This window comes from Mchenga conophoros, linkage group LG7, assembly GCF_057382185.1.
Source record: "Mchenga conophoros isolate Kocher_MC1m ecotype Shallow Benthic linkage group LG7, M_conophoros_male_GT1.1, whole genome shotgun sequence".
Lineage (NCBI taxonomy): Eukaryota > Metazoa > Chordata > Actinopteri > Cichliformes > Cichlidae > Mchenga > Mchenga conophoros.
The window spans coordinates 5,025,530-5,042,081 of NC_140532.1; the positions used below are offsets into that span (position 1 = coordinate 5,025,530).

Genomic DNA, 16,552 nt, shown 5'->3' on the forward strand with positions numbered 1-16,552 from the left:
TGTTCTTAGTTTTTACGGTTATCAATGCGGACTCTTGTATTGCTGAACCCACCAGATACACTTAAAAAAGTGTATCCGGTTTGAAGATTAACATCAAATTGGTTAAGGACAGAAAAAAGGACTCCGTTGAGAATTTTGCACTGCTTACTTTTTCCTGGTGTTTCGCCATCTCTCCAGTACCTCTGATAACAAACTCCCTTGATAATGAAACATTTCTTGTTTTAATCTAAGACACTCCAGTCTCTTTTTTTCCAAGTTAAAAAACAATGAAAATGTGCCTTACCCTTTTCTTACACCATAAGTGAACAACAGGAGGGCATCTCTTCTGGCACACTGCTGCTGAGCGTGACTCTTCCTTGTGGTTTCTGTTAATGTCTGAATGGTGTGTTCAATCTCCAGTGTGGCAATATTCTAACAACCCATCACCACACACACCTATCTGTCTGTCTATCCTGAGTGTCAACTCATCTAGTGTTCCTTCCTCAGAGACTCAGTTTCCCATGAGCATTAGCGGCCTTTCGGAGAATCATGAGATCCATCATGGGATCGTGTAGTACTACTTTTTAGCAGCGCTGTGTTTTGGGTTTTCGCTTATTCATTCTAGCACCATGGCGGTGGAAATCATCTCACCCGACTGGGAGTTTGACCGTTTTGACGATGGTTCACAAAGTAAGTGCTCAATTGAGCCCTGACATGCAAAGAAAGACTGTGGCAGGCTAAAGTTTACTACTTTAGCATCAACCGCTAGCTCAAGTTGCTAGCTCGATGCGTTGCAGCTGGGCTTCGTATTAGTGAAAGAAACTGCACACTGCTGTTTAATTCCCAAAATGTATGTTTAGTAAATGCCATCAAAATAAAAGTAAGTATTTACTACCCCCGGAATAATTAAAACTGAAGGAGTAAATTAGTGGAATTAATAGCTAGCTGTAGCTGGCGAACGTAAATCGACGCAGTTTGTCACGTACAGCTGATCGATCTGACAGCTGGTTTTGACTGTGTAGTTAACGCCGTACTCTTTCGCTTACTCACATTTAATTTACTTGTTTGTTTTTTTCTTTAATGTTATGTTTAGGGCGAGAAAACTGCCCAGTGCTTTCCTGTGTTTATCTCCTTGTGACTTTCCTTCTCAGGCTCTCAAAATATTTATTTACGACAACCTGAACGAACGACCTATATGTGCCGTTACTCAACTACATTTATTGGAAAATGTAGGCATAGTGTAGATTTACGCATTTTAGGTTAAATTTAGAATCTATTGGGCATCTGAATCATGCTTTAAGTTTTAAATGACAGTTACAAGTGTCTCTTTCTTTAATGAAAATCTAGTAGTGCAAGAGCAGCATTGTTGCTTATAAAATGTTGTAAACTTGTAAAGGAAGGGCAGAAAATCAACCCATATTTTTTTTCTGGTTAGTAAAAGTCAGTAACGTTGTCAAACCTTCCTCCCAACAGAGATACACACAGAGGTTCAACTGAAGAACTACAGGAAGTTTCTGGAGGAGTACACCTCTCAGCTGAAGGGTATTGAAGAGGCTCTGGATGAGTCCATTGGAGATGTATGGGACTTTACTCTGGACCCCATCGCCCTTAAGGTAAAACCCCCAAATATACTGGCTTGGTTGAAAAGACTGACATTGCTTTTACACAGTTATAACTTGCGTAATTTCCTTCCTTATACTTTATGCCCTTTCAGCTTCTTCCCTATGAGCAGTCATCCTTATTAGAATTAATTAAAACTGACAATAAGGTAAGTAAAGACAAACAAATTAGTCATTTTTCATTTTCATATCCACAGAGTTGTTCTTTTTTTTTAAAAACAAAACAAAAACAAATGTCACTTTGGTTGTGTGCAGGTCCTGAACAAAGTTATCACAGTTTATGCTGCTCTCTGTAGTGAAGTTAAGAAGCTTAAATATGAGGTAAGTGTGGTCAAACAGCTCAGTTACTTTGTGCATGGCTTATGATTATGTCATGTTTATATCGGCATGTCTGCATACTCTTGACTAAGGTGGAAGTAAAGCTACTGTTACTTTCAGCAATTTTAGTAGCTCTTTTTTTTTTTTAACTTTGTTTTCTTTAAGATATTAATTTAGCCTCGTTTTGTTGCTTTTCAAGGCAGAAACCAAATTCTACAATGGCCTATTGTACTATGGAGAAGGAGGTAATCTGTCAACTTTTACTGTTTCATGTTGTTTTTGTTCTAGGTTTGCCCTCTGTGATACACAGTGCTTATTAAGATTAAAAAAAGGCATGTGTGAATTTCTCTTACAGTGTCTGAAACCAGTGTTGTTGAGGGGGAGTCCCAGATTCAGATGGGCAGATTCATCTCATTCCTACAGGTGGGTAGTAACTGATTTCTGCCATAACCTTATTTACTGATGTCTGGAAGACAGAAATATTTATTTTCCTTTGTCCTTTCATAGGAGCTGTCCTGCTTTGTATCCAGATGTTATGAAGTGGTGGTCAGTATTGTGCATCAGCTGGCAGCACTCTACAACAGCAACAAGTATGAACCATGAATACATGACCATAATGTTACAGTCATTGCACTATTTTTGCAGGATTGCAGAGAGAGGTTGTGTGCACTTTATATTTAATGAAAGTCCTCAGCTACTCTGCAATGACAGTCTCATTGTATCCAACCTACCTCATATTAGATAAGTGGTTGTGAATGGCCTGACTTGGGTATTTGCTATAGCGAATGAAGCATGAGCTGGTTCCCAGGCTGTATTTTGCTCTGTCATGGTCAAACAGAATGTACTAAACTATCTTTCTTCTAAATTACAGGGGTGCAACAAAAATCATAGAATCTTCTGGTGTCCATTTCCAGGTAGGGTTCAAATTTTGTGAGACCTTTAGTATTTGCAGATGTTACTCAGTCATTTATACCATGTCTGCCCTGCTTTTCCTTTGCAGATAGTATACGAACACCTGGGAGAGTTGTTGGTGGTGCTGCTCACACTTGATGAGATTATGGAAAATCACAACACACTAAAAGACCACTGGAAGATGTATAAAAGGTAATTACCCAGTAAGCTATGATGGCATGTGACATACAGTGTAAAAGATGCAATGAAGCAGTTCCACATCTCTGGCCAGAAATCACCACATTCGGACAGGAAAGGGTATAGAATGCTATAAAAGCACATTTCTCTTGTGGTTTTTTTTGTTTGTTTTTATTTTAGTCTAAAAATAGGTAAACGAGTTAAGTTTCTGTAAAAACAAAAAACAGTTTGCATACATGATGCTGAGGAGCAGGCAGGACTCGCCAAACACAACAACCTCCATTCATGTATGTTGAGGTTTCTGTCCTTACCTTCACTCTAGAATGATCGCTGTTTTCCTCGTGTCACACAAGTGTCTCATTGCATAGTCATAGTTTATAAGCTACAGTTTAATGATCACTTGGCCTGTTAAATAGTACACTGTAGACATGTGTTTTCATAAATATGAAGAGAATGTGACCTGTAATTATGAAAGTAAAGCAAAATATATCTGCCACAATACAGAACTGCATCCCAGTCTTTTGTTCACATAAGTACTGGGGTTTGATTTATCATTTGTAGGTTTTTCTTCCACACACTCACACAATCACACATACATATATGTGCACTTACACTCAGTGGTAAATATATGCATCTGGTTTTGTTCCCTGCTTGGGTCGTGGAATCTATATATTCAGTTACAGACATGTAACAGACATGTAACTGAATATGGGGCAAATCTTATACTGGCCCCAAGATTTCTGGAGTTTGTTTTTTGCAAAGTGGCCTTCATATAGGCCAGCCCCTTAAGTGAAAACATATGTTAAAATCTACATACTTGTTGGAGTTAGCCGATGTTTTTCTTCCTTTTTCATGCGAGGAGTTCCCACGTATGTGTGGGAACACCTCGCACTAGATCTGAAAAGCATTTCTGTAGTCTTCCTCTTTTCCTCTGACCTGGTAACGCCATATTCAGCATTCTTTGTCCAGTGTAGTCATCTGCACGTCCAAACCGTCTCAGCCTTTTCACTTTGTCTTTACACTGCTCAACCTGAGCTGTCCCTTTTGATATACTCATTTCTAATCCCCCCCATTGTTAGAGTCAAATTGTTGAATGGCTGTAGCTCAGGTGGTAGAGCGGGTCACCTACTCACCGCAAGGTCGGTGGTTTGATCCCAGGCTCCTCCAGTCTACATGCCAAATATCCTTGGGCAAGATACTAACCCCATGTTTGCCTACTGGTGGTGGTCAGAGGGCCCGGTGGCGGCAGTGTCTGGCAGCCTCACCTCTGTCAGTGCTGCCCCAGGGCAGCTATGGCTACAGTGTAGCTTGCCATCACCAATGGGTGAATGACTGATTGTAGTGTAAAGCGCTTTGGGGTCCTTAGGAGCGCTTTACTTAGGGACTAAGTAAATTTGTTTAAGTAAATTTTATTTCTGTCACAGAAATAAAAGGCTGCAGAGGAAGCTGGTTCTTCGAAGTGTTCTGACACCGACGGCAGAAGGGCTGTTCTGAGATCCTTCCCTTGCTAGCATGTGAAAAACTGGTTGAGCTGTTCGTCTTGCTTCGTTAACAGGAATACGTTTCTGAAACAGCAGGGCCTGTGGAAGTGCAGACCCAACACCCATCCTGGTCACTCTCACTGAAAAACCCAAGCTCTACCTCTGTCTATGCCACCATCTCCAAACCATACATTATAGAAGGTCTCACGAGCATCTTGCAATCCTTCCTGTTCACTCTTGCTGTTTATCCCTTACACAGGTTACTGAAATCTGTGCACCATAACCCTGGGAAATTTTCCATTCCTGAAGACAAGCTGAAACCTTTTGAGAAGCTCTTGCTCAAGCTGGAGGGGCAACTGCTGGATGGCATGATACTCCAGGTGACTTTCCCTTAATTTATTATTATATTGGTGTTAAGTAGAGGTTTTTGGGAAGATAATATGATGAACATTATTCGTATGATCTGCAACAGGCCTGTGTCGAACAAAGATTTGATGATCCTGGGGAGGGAGTAGCAGTTTCCAAAAACAGTGCCTTTGCTGAGGAGTTTGCCTTCAATATTCGCACCATATTTGCAAGTGTTGAATCCAAAATTGGTCAGTTGTTTCTTCTTCCACAATAGACTAGTTTCCTTTAAGTTGTTCTTCAGAGCCGGACTTATTTCTGGTTGTGTTTCTTTTCTCTTTTTCAGGTGAACCTTCAGAAATTGACCAGAGAGACAAATATGCTGGTGTCTGTGGTCTCTTTGTGCTTCACTTTCACATTTTCAGGAGTGTTGACAAAAAGCTTTACAAGGCGCTGCTCGATGTCTGTAAAAAGGTGGATTTCTGTTCTTGGACTTTTTATTACTTGTTCAGTGGGAGTCCCTGCTCATTGTTTTCTTTGATCTGGCCTGAGAACTAAAAGTCTGCTCTTGTGTGTCAACATCTTCACTTAGGTTCCAGCAGTCACTCTGGTTGCAAACATCATCTGGTTTCCCGACACTTTCCTCACCAATAAGGTCCCTGCTGCAGCTAAACTGATGGATAGGAAGAGTCTACAGGCCATCAAAGCACAGAGAGACGCATACCTGCAACAAAGAGCGCAGACATTAACAAAGTGAGTAAAGCTGAATGTCAGCCACATTTATTAAATATAAAGTGAAGTATCTAAACATATTGTTTGTGTTCAGGGACATTCAGTCCTACTATCTGTTTGTTACTTCTTGGATGATGAAGATGGAGTCCATCTTGTACAAAGAACAAAAAAGTGAGAAGTTGCAAGAGGACCTTAACAGCAGGTGTAATGTGTTTGTACAGGTGAGTAGTGTGTTGGGTTTATCTAGGCACAAACCCCGCTGGAACACAAGACACTCAACTGCATGACAAGACAAGACAAGAAGGCGCTCTCCGTGTTTAGTGGCTTGCGAGGGAAGTCAGCCAAAGTTGAGGAAAAGATTCCTTCACCCGAACTCAGCCAACTTCGACTGATTCCTTCGCTACAGCTCTTTTTATTGTCAGCGAGCAATCATTCATGAATATGCAATTACAAATACATGTGACATTCTTAAGCAGGCATATCTGAAGTGTGTGTGTGTGTGTGTGTGTGTGTGTGTGTGTGTGTGTGTGTGTGTGTGTGTGTGTGACCACTATAAATTGACATATGGCCTTTCAATGAACTTAAACTGTGTGTATGAGGTATGCAGGAAAGCAGAAGTAAGCGTCTCGCTAAATGATAGGAACAGGAACTTGCAACAGGTCATGTCTCAGACGAACATTTAAAGGTGTGAAGTCTTGCACTCTTAACAAACAGAACAATCTAGTTCCTAAAGCTATAATGGAAATTATAACATCGAGGCTGCTTCCTCTCATCTCATGGTACACGAGTGCACACAGAATCTTATCAGACCTAATAAGGATATGATTTTTATCAGCATACAGATGATTATATATTTCTAAGCATAAATGATTGTGTTCCTAAGCACAAATGACAATATAAAAAATATCAATTCCAACAAATGACTTTTTATTTTGTATAATCTCTGAATGCATGAATGATTTTTTTCTTTCTTTTTTTTACATTGAGTATCTTCTCACCGCAGAAGTAACTTTATTGATTTGTCGTCTTCAGTTAGATAAATCTACTTCCTGTTTCATTTCATAAAGTTGTGTGGAGCACTACATTCATGTTTGACCCGTTATTTAGCAAAGTGTTGTGTTTCATTTATAGGGTATTCTGTATGCTTACACCGTCAGTACCATTATCAAGACGACCATGAACATGTACGTGTCGATGCAGCGGCCCATGACCAAGACATCGGTCAAAGCTCTCTGTCGACTAGTTGAGTTACTCAAGGTGTGTGTGTGTGTTTGAGTGTTGCCCCTCTGTTTAAATACCTGTTGCATTGAGAAAAATAATGAATGTCATGTGACTCTCCTCTCAGGCTGTGGAGCACACGTTTCACAGACGCTCTATGGTTGTTGCTGACTCCGTTTCTCACATCACTCAGCAGCTGCAGGCGCTGGCGCTCAGTGCCATCAGCATTGCCAAGGTAAACGAAACAAGCAATAAATCCTGTCAATGTTGCCTTAAGGCAACTGTTGTTGTAATTTGGCACTATATAAATAAAATTTATGAGTTGAATTGATGATTACAGTTATGTTACCATTTCCACTACGTTTTCTGTCAAGGTTGCTCAGAGTTGAATTTCATAAACGTTTTTTTTAGAGATGAAGCTTGAGCAAAGAAGAACCCTGTCAGGGGTAGACATTTGTTCAAACACAAGTAAGAGAAATAAGACACTGCAGACCGATTCAGAGAGTATTAGAAACGTGCGCACGGGTGAATGTCTCTGGGAAGACACACACACAGAGTGCAGGCTCGGTTGCTTTATTTATAGTGAAAGTAAGTTTACATAGTACTTCCTCTTTTAACAAAAAGGGGAGAGGTCGTGCATTATCTCAGCTTATCTGACCTTGCACACATACACTGAAAATAACAATGCAGAAGTATATCATGCTTATCTGACATCACACACTGAGGTAAGGAATGCATTATGTTCTCTTTAACAATAAGCTTGGTTATGTGAAAATATATGAACACACAAAATATAAGGCACACTTGATTATATTGTATTATAGAGATTTGGTTATATTGTATAATGTAGAAAATCTCTTGACAAACCCCTTAGATTTCAGTACAGATGTGGGTTGCTGTCTTTAAAATGGTTATGATGGAACATTTCTAGTTTATTCTTTATTTGGGTTTAGGTGCTTAAAATTTCCATTGTAGAAGTTTTATGTAGCTTCATCTCTAGGTTGAATGACAGGCGTGCAAATATGACCTGATATAGCCTGCTTAACTTTGTTATCTGGTGACTGTTAGGGCATAGAAGGAGGAAACTCCCAGAAAGACCAGTGCCAGGTGCTTCCTGCAACATAGGGTGTAGGAGTTTGCTTCCTGCCCAGGTATTGCACAGCAACAGCATGGTGGGGGGGAGACAAGAAACTGCGGAAAGAAGTTCTTACAGGGTGTGTGTGTGTGTGTGTGTGTGTGTGTGTGTGTGTGTGTGTGTGTGTGTGTGTGATATTATAAAAGGGTTGCTGCAACGTCTTAAGGGCAGAGCTCTCATGACTGTATAACTGTGAATGCAGAAATAAAAGGCTTCCCTACAGCTGATCGCATTGCAAACTTTATTAACAGAAAATTCCATGACATGGTAAAACTGACATTAGTGCAGATGTGCTCTTTGAATGCGTTTTCTGAATGGTGTACCATTATTGTAGGGTCTACCTTACAGTATAAAGAGCCTTGAGGCAACTGTTGTTGTGATTTTGTGCTGTATAAATAACATTGAATTGAAGCATTTAATAAAAATGTCTTCTCTCCCTCAAGAAAAGGGTGATCTCTGATAAGAAGTACAGTGAGCAGCGGTTGGATGTGCTGTCCTCTTTGGTGCTGGCAGAAAATGCTTTGAGTGGTCCCAGCACAAAGGAGCGACGCCTTGTGGTGTCTCTGGCTCTCTGCGTCGGCACTCAGCTGGTAAGTCAGGAGGAGACTTCATTTTATACACAAACCGTCAATAGAAAATTGTACTTAGTAGTCAGTATAATCTTTTAATAATATAAGTTTACATATGGTAGTGATAGGATGTGCGATCCTTAATAGTCTGCAAAAGCTTTGCGTGCATTCCAGAGTGCTCTGGCATTCACACCCACATCCTAGGAGCGTGGGAAAGGTCGTACCTTGTCTTATTGTTTTACGGTAGGATTAACGTAGCTATGTCGGTTTTAGTCTAAGTGCCTTTTTTACATATAGATGAACTATTGGATTTTCCAGACCAGCAGGTTTAAGGGAAGTCGTTTATGGGGTCACACTCTGACACACGCACACACACATACATATACACCTCCACATTCCAATGTAAGGAACAAACACCCACTGATGTATAAATAAAGACCAGGGCAGTCTCTCAGTGCGAGTCTTTGAGCCTCACTCTTGTGTGTGAGCTCTGGTGGCTGCCCTTGCTAACAAGAAAACTGTGTTTCTCCTCTCTGATTCTCAGCTGAAGATGTGTTTTAGAATACATCTCTTGACAGAAACAATTTTTCCTTCGTATTTTCTTTTCTTCTTCATTGTCATCTTAATTTTATTCCAGAAAACTTTCAAGGATGAGGAGCTTCTTCCGCTGCAGCTTGTACTGAAGAAGCTGGATCTGATTAGTGAGCTAAGTGAAAGGTGAGACCTTTTCCCTCTTTTGTCATGCGCCACAGTGCAGGACACTGTTTGGGGGATGGATGGAACCAGCCTTAAGTTGAAATGACACTGTGGAGATCAGGGAAATTATTTTGCTGCTATTGTTAATGGTCATCGTCATTACCATTGCATTAATAATATAATCTACAGCATTGATATTGCATTCAGATGTTTAAACAGTGTGTGTCTTTCAGAAAGACTAAGTTGCAGGCTGACAGGAAATTGCAGGTTTGCAGAGTGTGCCTTTTGCAGAAGTGAAACTAAAAGCAGAGTCTAAGTGCAGGTTATTCTGAGGATTACATGTGAGGATGAGCCTCTGTTCTGGTGAAAGGTCAGAAGTGCAACGGGTGAGATGAGAGAGCATTTAAGGACGAGACACACATACAGTTAGTGGGATCATTTATAGGTGAGAGGTTAGTCATGTTTGTTTGCAACTGCGAAATTGTCTCTGCAAAAGAGGAACAGTTTCTTGCAGGATGTGGGTCTGGTGTTCCAGACGAGAAGTGAAAGTCAAAAGGTTGACAGGAAACATCTGAGATAGAGACAATGTTCCTTTTTAAACTGTGTTAAAAGTCACTGTGGTCTGGGAACCTATGCATATATTGTATCTGATGACGCATGAGGGGGCGTCATTAAATTCAAACCCTGATGGTATAAAATATCTGCTTATGCTTTGATTAGTCGGAGATCAGCGCTGTCTGCGAACGGAGCTGGTCCCCCCACGCGTGTATTTCATTAAAATCAATTGTTTGACCAAGCTCTTCTGGACCATGGTTGTTTGTACTCTCCTTCCTCAATTTTGAACCTTAACAACACACAATTGTAAACTCATAACAATAAAAAAAGAAGAACTAGAGCAGGTTGACAAAGTGGGGGGGGGGGAAATGACGATCAAAAAAATCAAAGCAGCCTTTTATAATTAGAAGTGGTTGGAATAAACCACTCTAGTGGTCTACTCTATTCACTACAGCATACTTCGTGCCAGTGTGTGTGTCTAGTGCTTTGCTGAAAACAGTGCAAGTGTCTACACACAGCAGGACATACTTATAGAGGTCCAGTACCACGTGTCGGAAGGACAGAAGAATCCAAAATGCACCATTTAGAACTCTCATGTGTCTCATGCCACTAATCTAAAGCCAACAAACACATCCATTCAGACACTGATCCAAATGTTCAGCACAAGCACATGCTGGCAGGTGACTCACTGATTATTTGTTGAAGCTCACAGCCATCTGGCATCTCGGTGAAGTTTCCATTAGATGGTGTGGAAATATTTGGCGCAGATGGGACTGATTCAGTCTCATCTTTCACCTACCTTAAGATTATCCCTGCATGCTAAAATATTCAACAAAGTGTTCTTTGTTCCTCAGGGTCAAGCTTCAGTGTGACTGCAGTTTCCTGTACTGGCACCGAGCTGTGTTTCCCATCTATCTAGATGATGTATATGACAACGCCGTAGACGCAGCACGAATACATGTAAGCAGACAGACCTGTGATGAACATGACACAGTGAAACTCTGAAACATTGTGGTGTAACTCAAAAACAGTTGAGGAAATCTCTAGAAAATGTACAAAGACACTTTACAAGTCCTTGGCCCTCAACTACAGCAACATCTGCTTTCATTGCACCTTTATAAGGGCTGTTTATCACACAGGACTGAGTGCAGTGTTCACTGGGTCAGATTGACCCTGGCAAAACACATTATTCTTTCCCCGCTAATTTCTTAACTCACACTTGTTGAGTAGAGTACACACATACCAGCAGAAAGTAAGAGGTGTAACCATACACAAGATAGAAATGTATGAGTAATAGGTTACATATTGCTTCACATCATATTCACTACACAATACTTCGTGCTAGTGTGTGTATTTTTTGTCTTTATTTTAGTGAGGTTTTGAGTGTTATCTCATTTTTGGCTATTCTGCTGTTCTGTCCATCTGCACGGTGATTGGCGTGAGCAGTACATGTTCAGTGCACTAAGGGACAGTGTGCTGTCTATGATGCACTCCAAACACATGGAGTCATGTGACCAGCTGCTGGAGAGCTACGACAAGGAGATCATGGACGTGTTCAAGGAGGTGAGAGCGTGCTCTGAACAGGCTTCTTTCGTGGCTATTTTAAGGCTTTTATTTGTTAAGATTCTTTCTTCCTGTGTTGTAGCACCTGCTCGACAAGCTGTGTAAGGAGATTGAGAAGGACCTGCGTCTCTCTGTTCACACGCACCTGAAGCTTGATGACAGGAACCCTTTTAAAGTTGGCATGAAGGATCTGGCCCACTTCTTCTCCCTCAAGCCCATTCGATTCTTCAATCGTTTCATTCATATCAAAGGTGCAAAAGAACTTTTCATACGTCTGTGCCCTCAAACCATGTTTACTCCTGTTTTTTGCTTTTAGTTTTAGCCATGGGAAACGCTTAATGTTTTTTTGTGGGTGGGGACACTTTAAAGAATATATTTTTAGTCACCTGTATGGTTATTTGTGAAGACATCTGTTATTTTTCTAAAGTCATTTGAATTTTTAAAAAGTGTCCTATCATTTTTATTCTTTTCATTATTTTTTTAATGTAAGGTGTGCGTTTGATTTGCACTCTCAAATTTTTAATAGTACAGTGACTTCTTATGCACCAACAACATGAACTAAACTCTTGTCTTGTGCCATTCTGTGCTGTGGCACACACACGTTTTTTGCATTGCAGAAAAGCACAATACAAACATCCCTTTTTGCTCTCTGAAGGTTGCTGCTATTGCTTTCTGGTGACTTAGTCCCAAGTTATAGTAAATATAAAAAGGTCCTCCATAAGTGATTTGTTCTTTGCATGAATGTTTCTTTAACAGTAAACCGTTTACTGCAATACTGTAAGGTTTTTAATGTGCTACAGCCTATGTGACGCACTACCTGGATAAAACGTTCTACAACCTGACGACTGTCGCTCTGCATGACTGGGCCACCTACAGTGAGATGAGAAACCTTGCTACACAGCGCTATGGACTCACAATGACAGAGGCTCATCTGCCCAGCCAGACGCTAGAGCAGGTCTGTTTGGTTACACCTCCTCCCTCATGAGCAGAGGTGGAGATTTACATAGACAAATTAACTAAATCCTCCTTGTTCTCACCAGGGTTTGGATGTTTTGGAGATCATGAGGAACATTCATGTTTTTGTCTCACGATACCTTTATAACCTCAACAACCAGGTCAGAGTCCATACGGATTTTTCTCCCATTGAATCGCAAAGTGTTGCTGCCTCTGCAGTTATAATTGTTTTTGTGACAGATCTTCATTGAGAAGGCAAGCAACAACAAGCACTTGAACACCATCAACATCCGTCACATCGCCAACTCCATCCGAACACACGGTACAGGAATCATGAACACCACTGTGAGTTTCCAGCAGAAAACAACAGCATGTGTTTTGACATTCTCATATGTGGATGTAAGGCCTGTTTTATATTTCCTCTATTCTTCCGTCAGGTGAATTTCACCTACCAGTTTCTGCAAAAGAAGTTTTACATCTTCAGTCAGTTTATGTACGACGAACACATCAAGTCCAGACTCATCAAAGACATACGTTTCTTCAGAGAAACAAAGGACCAGTCTGATCAGAAGGTGCAGTCTTCTCTGTCTTTCCATTTTCAGTCATTTTAAGTGAACAGAAGTTTGGCAGAGGGGGAAGACCCTGGAGCCAGGGAGTAAAAGTAGAGCTGTCATTGCTCGGGCTAAGCTGTCACAGTACCATATGTCTTGTCTTGTTGTTACAGTATCCGTTTGAGCGAGCAGAGAAGTTTAACCGTGGCATCAGGAAACTGGGCATCACTCCTGATGGACAGAGCTACCTGGACCAGTTTAGACAGCTGATCAGCCAGATCGGTGAGGATGCTTTTATTGGTTTCTGGTATTAAACATTAAACTGCAGTTGCATGCAAAGACAACACAATTTCACACTGTTCTTTCAGGTAACGCCATGGGCTATGTACGTATGATCCGTTCTGGAGGCCTTCATTGTTGCAGCAGCGCAATCAGGTATAATAAAAGGAATTTGAGTGAAAGTTTATATGGCTTCAGTTAGAAGGAATTACTGATATATTGTGTAAACGTGAGGTTAAATGTGATTTTACATCAGAAACATTTTTATCTTGCTATTGGAAACATTTTCTTTTTCATTATTGCTTCAGATTTGTCCCAGATCTGGAGGATATAGTCAACTTTGAGGAGCTGGTGAAAGAAGAGGGACTGTCAGAGGAGACCCAAAAGGCTGCTGGGTGAGTTATCTGTAAAAAGTCAGTCAGTCGCTTCTTGTGTGTCACTGTTTGCTGAGCAGGCCCTTTATTTTGGAAGGACGGTGCATCAATGAATTTTAAGTCATATGTCAGCTTCAGAGTGTAATCCAACAATCCTGCACCTAGCAGTTAGTGTTGTGTGCATTGCTGTTATTGTACCAGCAGGGGGCACCAAAGATAGGAAAAAGATAACTGAAGTGCTTCCCACATTGTTTTCAGTTTATCATTTAAATTCTAAAAGAAAAGGGAAAGGTTTGATGTTGATAAATTACAACTCTAAATTATAGCAAAAGAGTATGATTGTTGGAGTGATATTTTATGATTGTCAATTGTACTTAGAAACATATAATCGATTGCATAGTGATACAATGTCTGATCCTTAGTAGTCTGCAAAGAGTCTGTGTGCGTTCCAGAGTGCTCTGGCGTACCACACACATCCTAAGGTCATGAGAGAGGTCGTACCTTCTCTTTCTGAGACATAGTATGGGAGGACACCTGCTCTGTATCTGTTTGAGTACAAGGGCCCTTTGTTTAGGTGGACCGCTGGACTCCTGGCGCCAGCTTTGGGGAGTCGTTCTTGGGGTCATATTTTAAACCCAACCCCCCCCCCCCCCCCCCACACACACACACACACACACACACACACACACACACACACACACACACAGACTGGTACTCTTTGTTCACATGCATGCCTGTTTAAGATGTCATATGTTAATGAAACCATGCAATGATGATTTGTAATGATGGAAAAAATGTAAAGGAAATAAATCACATCACATCCCGGCCAAACACCGGAGTGATCTCTGCCGATGGCCACCGCCGTATTGCAATGTTACATAAAAGTTATATGTAACATTGTTATATATAATCACAATTGAATTGAAATGAACACATACTGTATTTTTCCCATATAGTTTCATATATTATCTACTGTGGGGGTAATAAATTCAAGTTTCACCCTGCACTTTTCCAAAATATGTATTCCTTCAATGTAATTCCTTCTTTGCTGTCATTTATTTGCTTTCTATTATGATTATTATGCTTCACAGCATCCTGGACTCTGTTTTGGGAGATCTGACCAGCAACTCTGCCGAGGGGACGGAGTACTTCAAGATGCTGGTGGCCGTGTTTGCGCCTGAGTTTCGCAGTGCAAAGAACATGCACCTGAGGAACTTCTACATGATTGTACCACCGCTGGTCAGTGCTGATGCTGTTTTGCTACATGTCATGTTCTCTTCACTTGAAATCAGTTTGTACTTACTTACATTTATTGCAACAAATCTCACTCCTAGACGGTGAATTTTGTGGAGCACTCCATCAGCTGCAAAGAGAAACTCAACAAGAAAAACAAATCTGGAGCTGCTTTTACAGACGACGGCTTTGCAATGGGTGAGCAGACAAACCTGATAATACACACGGACATCCTTAATCCTTTCTTCTGTACTGGCCTTGGACGTACTCTCCTCTTTTTCTGTCCCCTCTCTGCCTCCTCTCTCAGGTGTGGCGTACATTCTGAAGCTACTGGACCAGTATCTAGAGTTTGACTCTTTGCACTGGTTCCAGTCTGTCAGAGACAAGTACAAGAAAGAGATGAATGCAGTGGTGAAAGAGCAGAGCGTTCAGTCTGCCAACCAGGATGAAAAGTTGCTGCAAACCATGAATCTCACCCAGAAGAGGCTGGACGTGTACCTCCAGGTACATTTTGTTTTTTTTTTAATGTCAGACTGAATTTCAAGAAGTTTAACTGCTGGTTGGCGTGGTTGTGAGCCTGGCACTGAGATGTGTTTCTGAACTGTTTTCCCCTTTTCATTTCAGGAGTTTGAGCTTCTCTACTTCTCTTTAAGCAGCGCCCGGATCTTCTTCAGAGCTGACAAGACAGCAGCTGAGGAAACTCAGGAGAAGAAAGATAAAGGTTAGCAGTTTGTGGGGTTCTTAATAAAGTCCTTTAATTATGCAAAACCACTGGCACACTCCCACCGTCATGTATGCTTTTTGTAGATAATTTTTCAAGAGATGGAAAGATTAAAGTTGTCATTTTATTTCCAACAGAAAATGCTGCCAAAGCAGGAAGTTCTGCAGATAGTTCCACCCCCGCTGACCCTGCCTCGAAGTGAGCCTCGCTGTCAGATCACTGTCACGTACTGAAGAGGAGAGCTCAGCAGCAGGCTGCGTTCGTGTGTCCATTTCAGGGATTTAAAATAACTGGAAGATGTTGAAAACGGTAGAAAGACAATGACTTTAAAACGCTTTGTGTTCTGTCACAGCACGGTCGTCTTCATTAGACAAAGAATGTGTACTTAAAGTGCTAATCAGGATATCACCCCTGCATCTAATAACTCGCTTTGTATTAGTAGCATTTACAAATGCAGCAGCGTTTTAAAAAGATGAGCCGGCTTAACAAATCTAATGTAAAAGTGTATCTTTTGATATTTTTACTCAGTCTGGATGAACGTATTTTTACTACTGCACCGTCAGTCATGAACTAGTTTGGATCTTTGTTTCAATTAACTGGTGTGCTGCCTATTTGTTGGTGTCCACTGTACTTATTGTGATTCTTTATGGCCTTCAATGGAAACTTTGAAATGAAGTCTCTTGTGAATGTTTTCAATGTATAATTTCACATTTGTGTGCCATAACGGTGTACCATTTCTTGGTCCACTTTATACATTGTATGAATTAGGGCGTGTATGTGCCTTTCTAAACTGTGGATACTTGTTTTGATAACATAATTTGGAAATAATTCATCCGATGCAAAAGATACAGCGCTAAAATTAAATTATTTTATACTGCTGCTCTGAAGGTGTATCATTACATTTGTTTTCCAGTTTTGTATCTTAAGCATGTGGTACATGTGTAATTACATTCCATGTATTAACTAAAGGAATAAAAAATAAACTTTGCATTTTCAGCAGAATTTAATGGCTCATTTCAGAGTCTGTATTAAAAGGTGTGAAAAGTCGAGTGTCTGCTGTGGATGATTTCTCTAAACTGTCTTACAAATTTGAATTTAATTTTCTCTGTTGCACTGCACAGTATTAACAAATCAGAGGCCA

At 40.7% G+C, this 16,552-nt stretch overlaps 2 protein-coding genes across 2 annotated transcripts in view; one reads left to right on the plus strand and one right to left on the minus strand.

The window, feature by feature from the left end:
• slc41a2a (solute carrier family 41 member 2a) overlaps positions 1–654 on the minus strand; it is a 29,072-nt gene extending 28,418 nt beyond the window's left edge. Inside the window, exon 1 of the mRNA XM_085281665.1 lies at positions 284–654. The gene's annotated coding sequence lies outside the window, so the exon portion shown is untranslated. The remainder of the gene's footprint in view (positions 1–283) is intronic.
• Positions 478–16,458, plus strand: washc4 (WASH complex subunit 4). The gene is made up of 33 exons (XM_085281662.1): positions 478–669; positions 1,453–1,592; positions 1,694–1,747; positions 1,854–1,919; positions 2,116–2,161; positions 2,272–2,339; positions 2,424–2,506; positions 2,788–2,830; positions 2,917–3,020; positions 4,746–4,866; positions 4,959–5,082; positions 5,178–5,305; positions 5,424–5,584; positions 5,658–5,784; positions 6,695–6,820; positions 6,909–7,016; positions 8,360–8,506; positions 9,123–9,202; positions 10,591–10,696; positions 11,183–11,299; positions 11,382–11,550; positions 12,100–12,254; positions 12,340–12,414; positions 12,494–12,598; positions 12,691–12,825; positions 12,978–13,086; positions 13,173–13,239; positions 13,392–13,478; positions 14,549–14,696; positions 14,792–14,888; positions 14,998–15,194; positions 15,315–15,411; positions 15,549–16,458. The coding sequence occupies exons 1-33, from the start codon at positions 609–611 to the stop codon at positions 15,611–15,613; spliced, it is 3,516 nt and encodes a 1,171-aa protein (XP_085137788.1). The 5' UTR covers positions 478–608; the 3' UTR covers positions 15,614–16,458.
• The last annotated feature ends 94 nt before the right edge of the window (positions 16,459–16,552 follow it).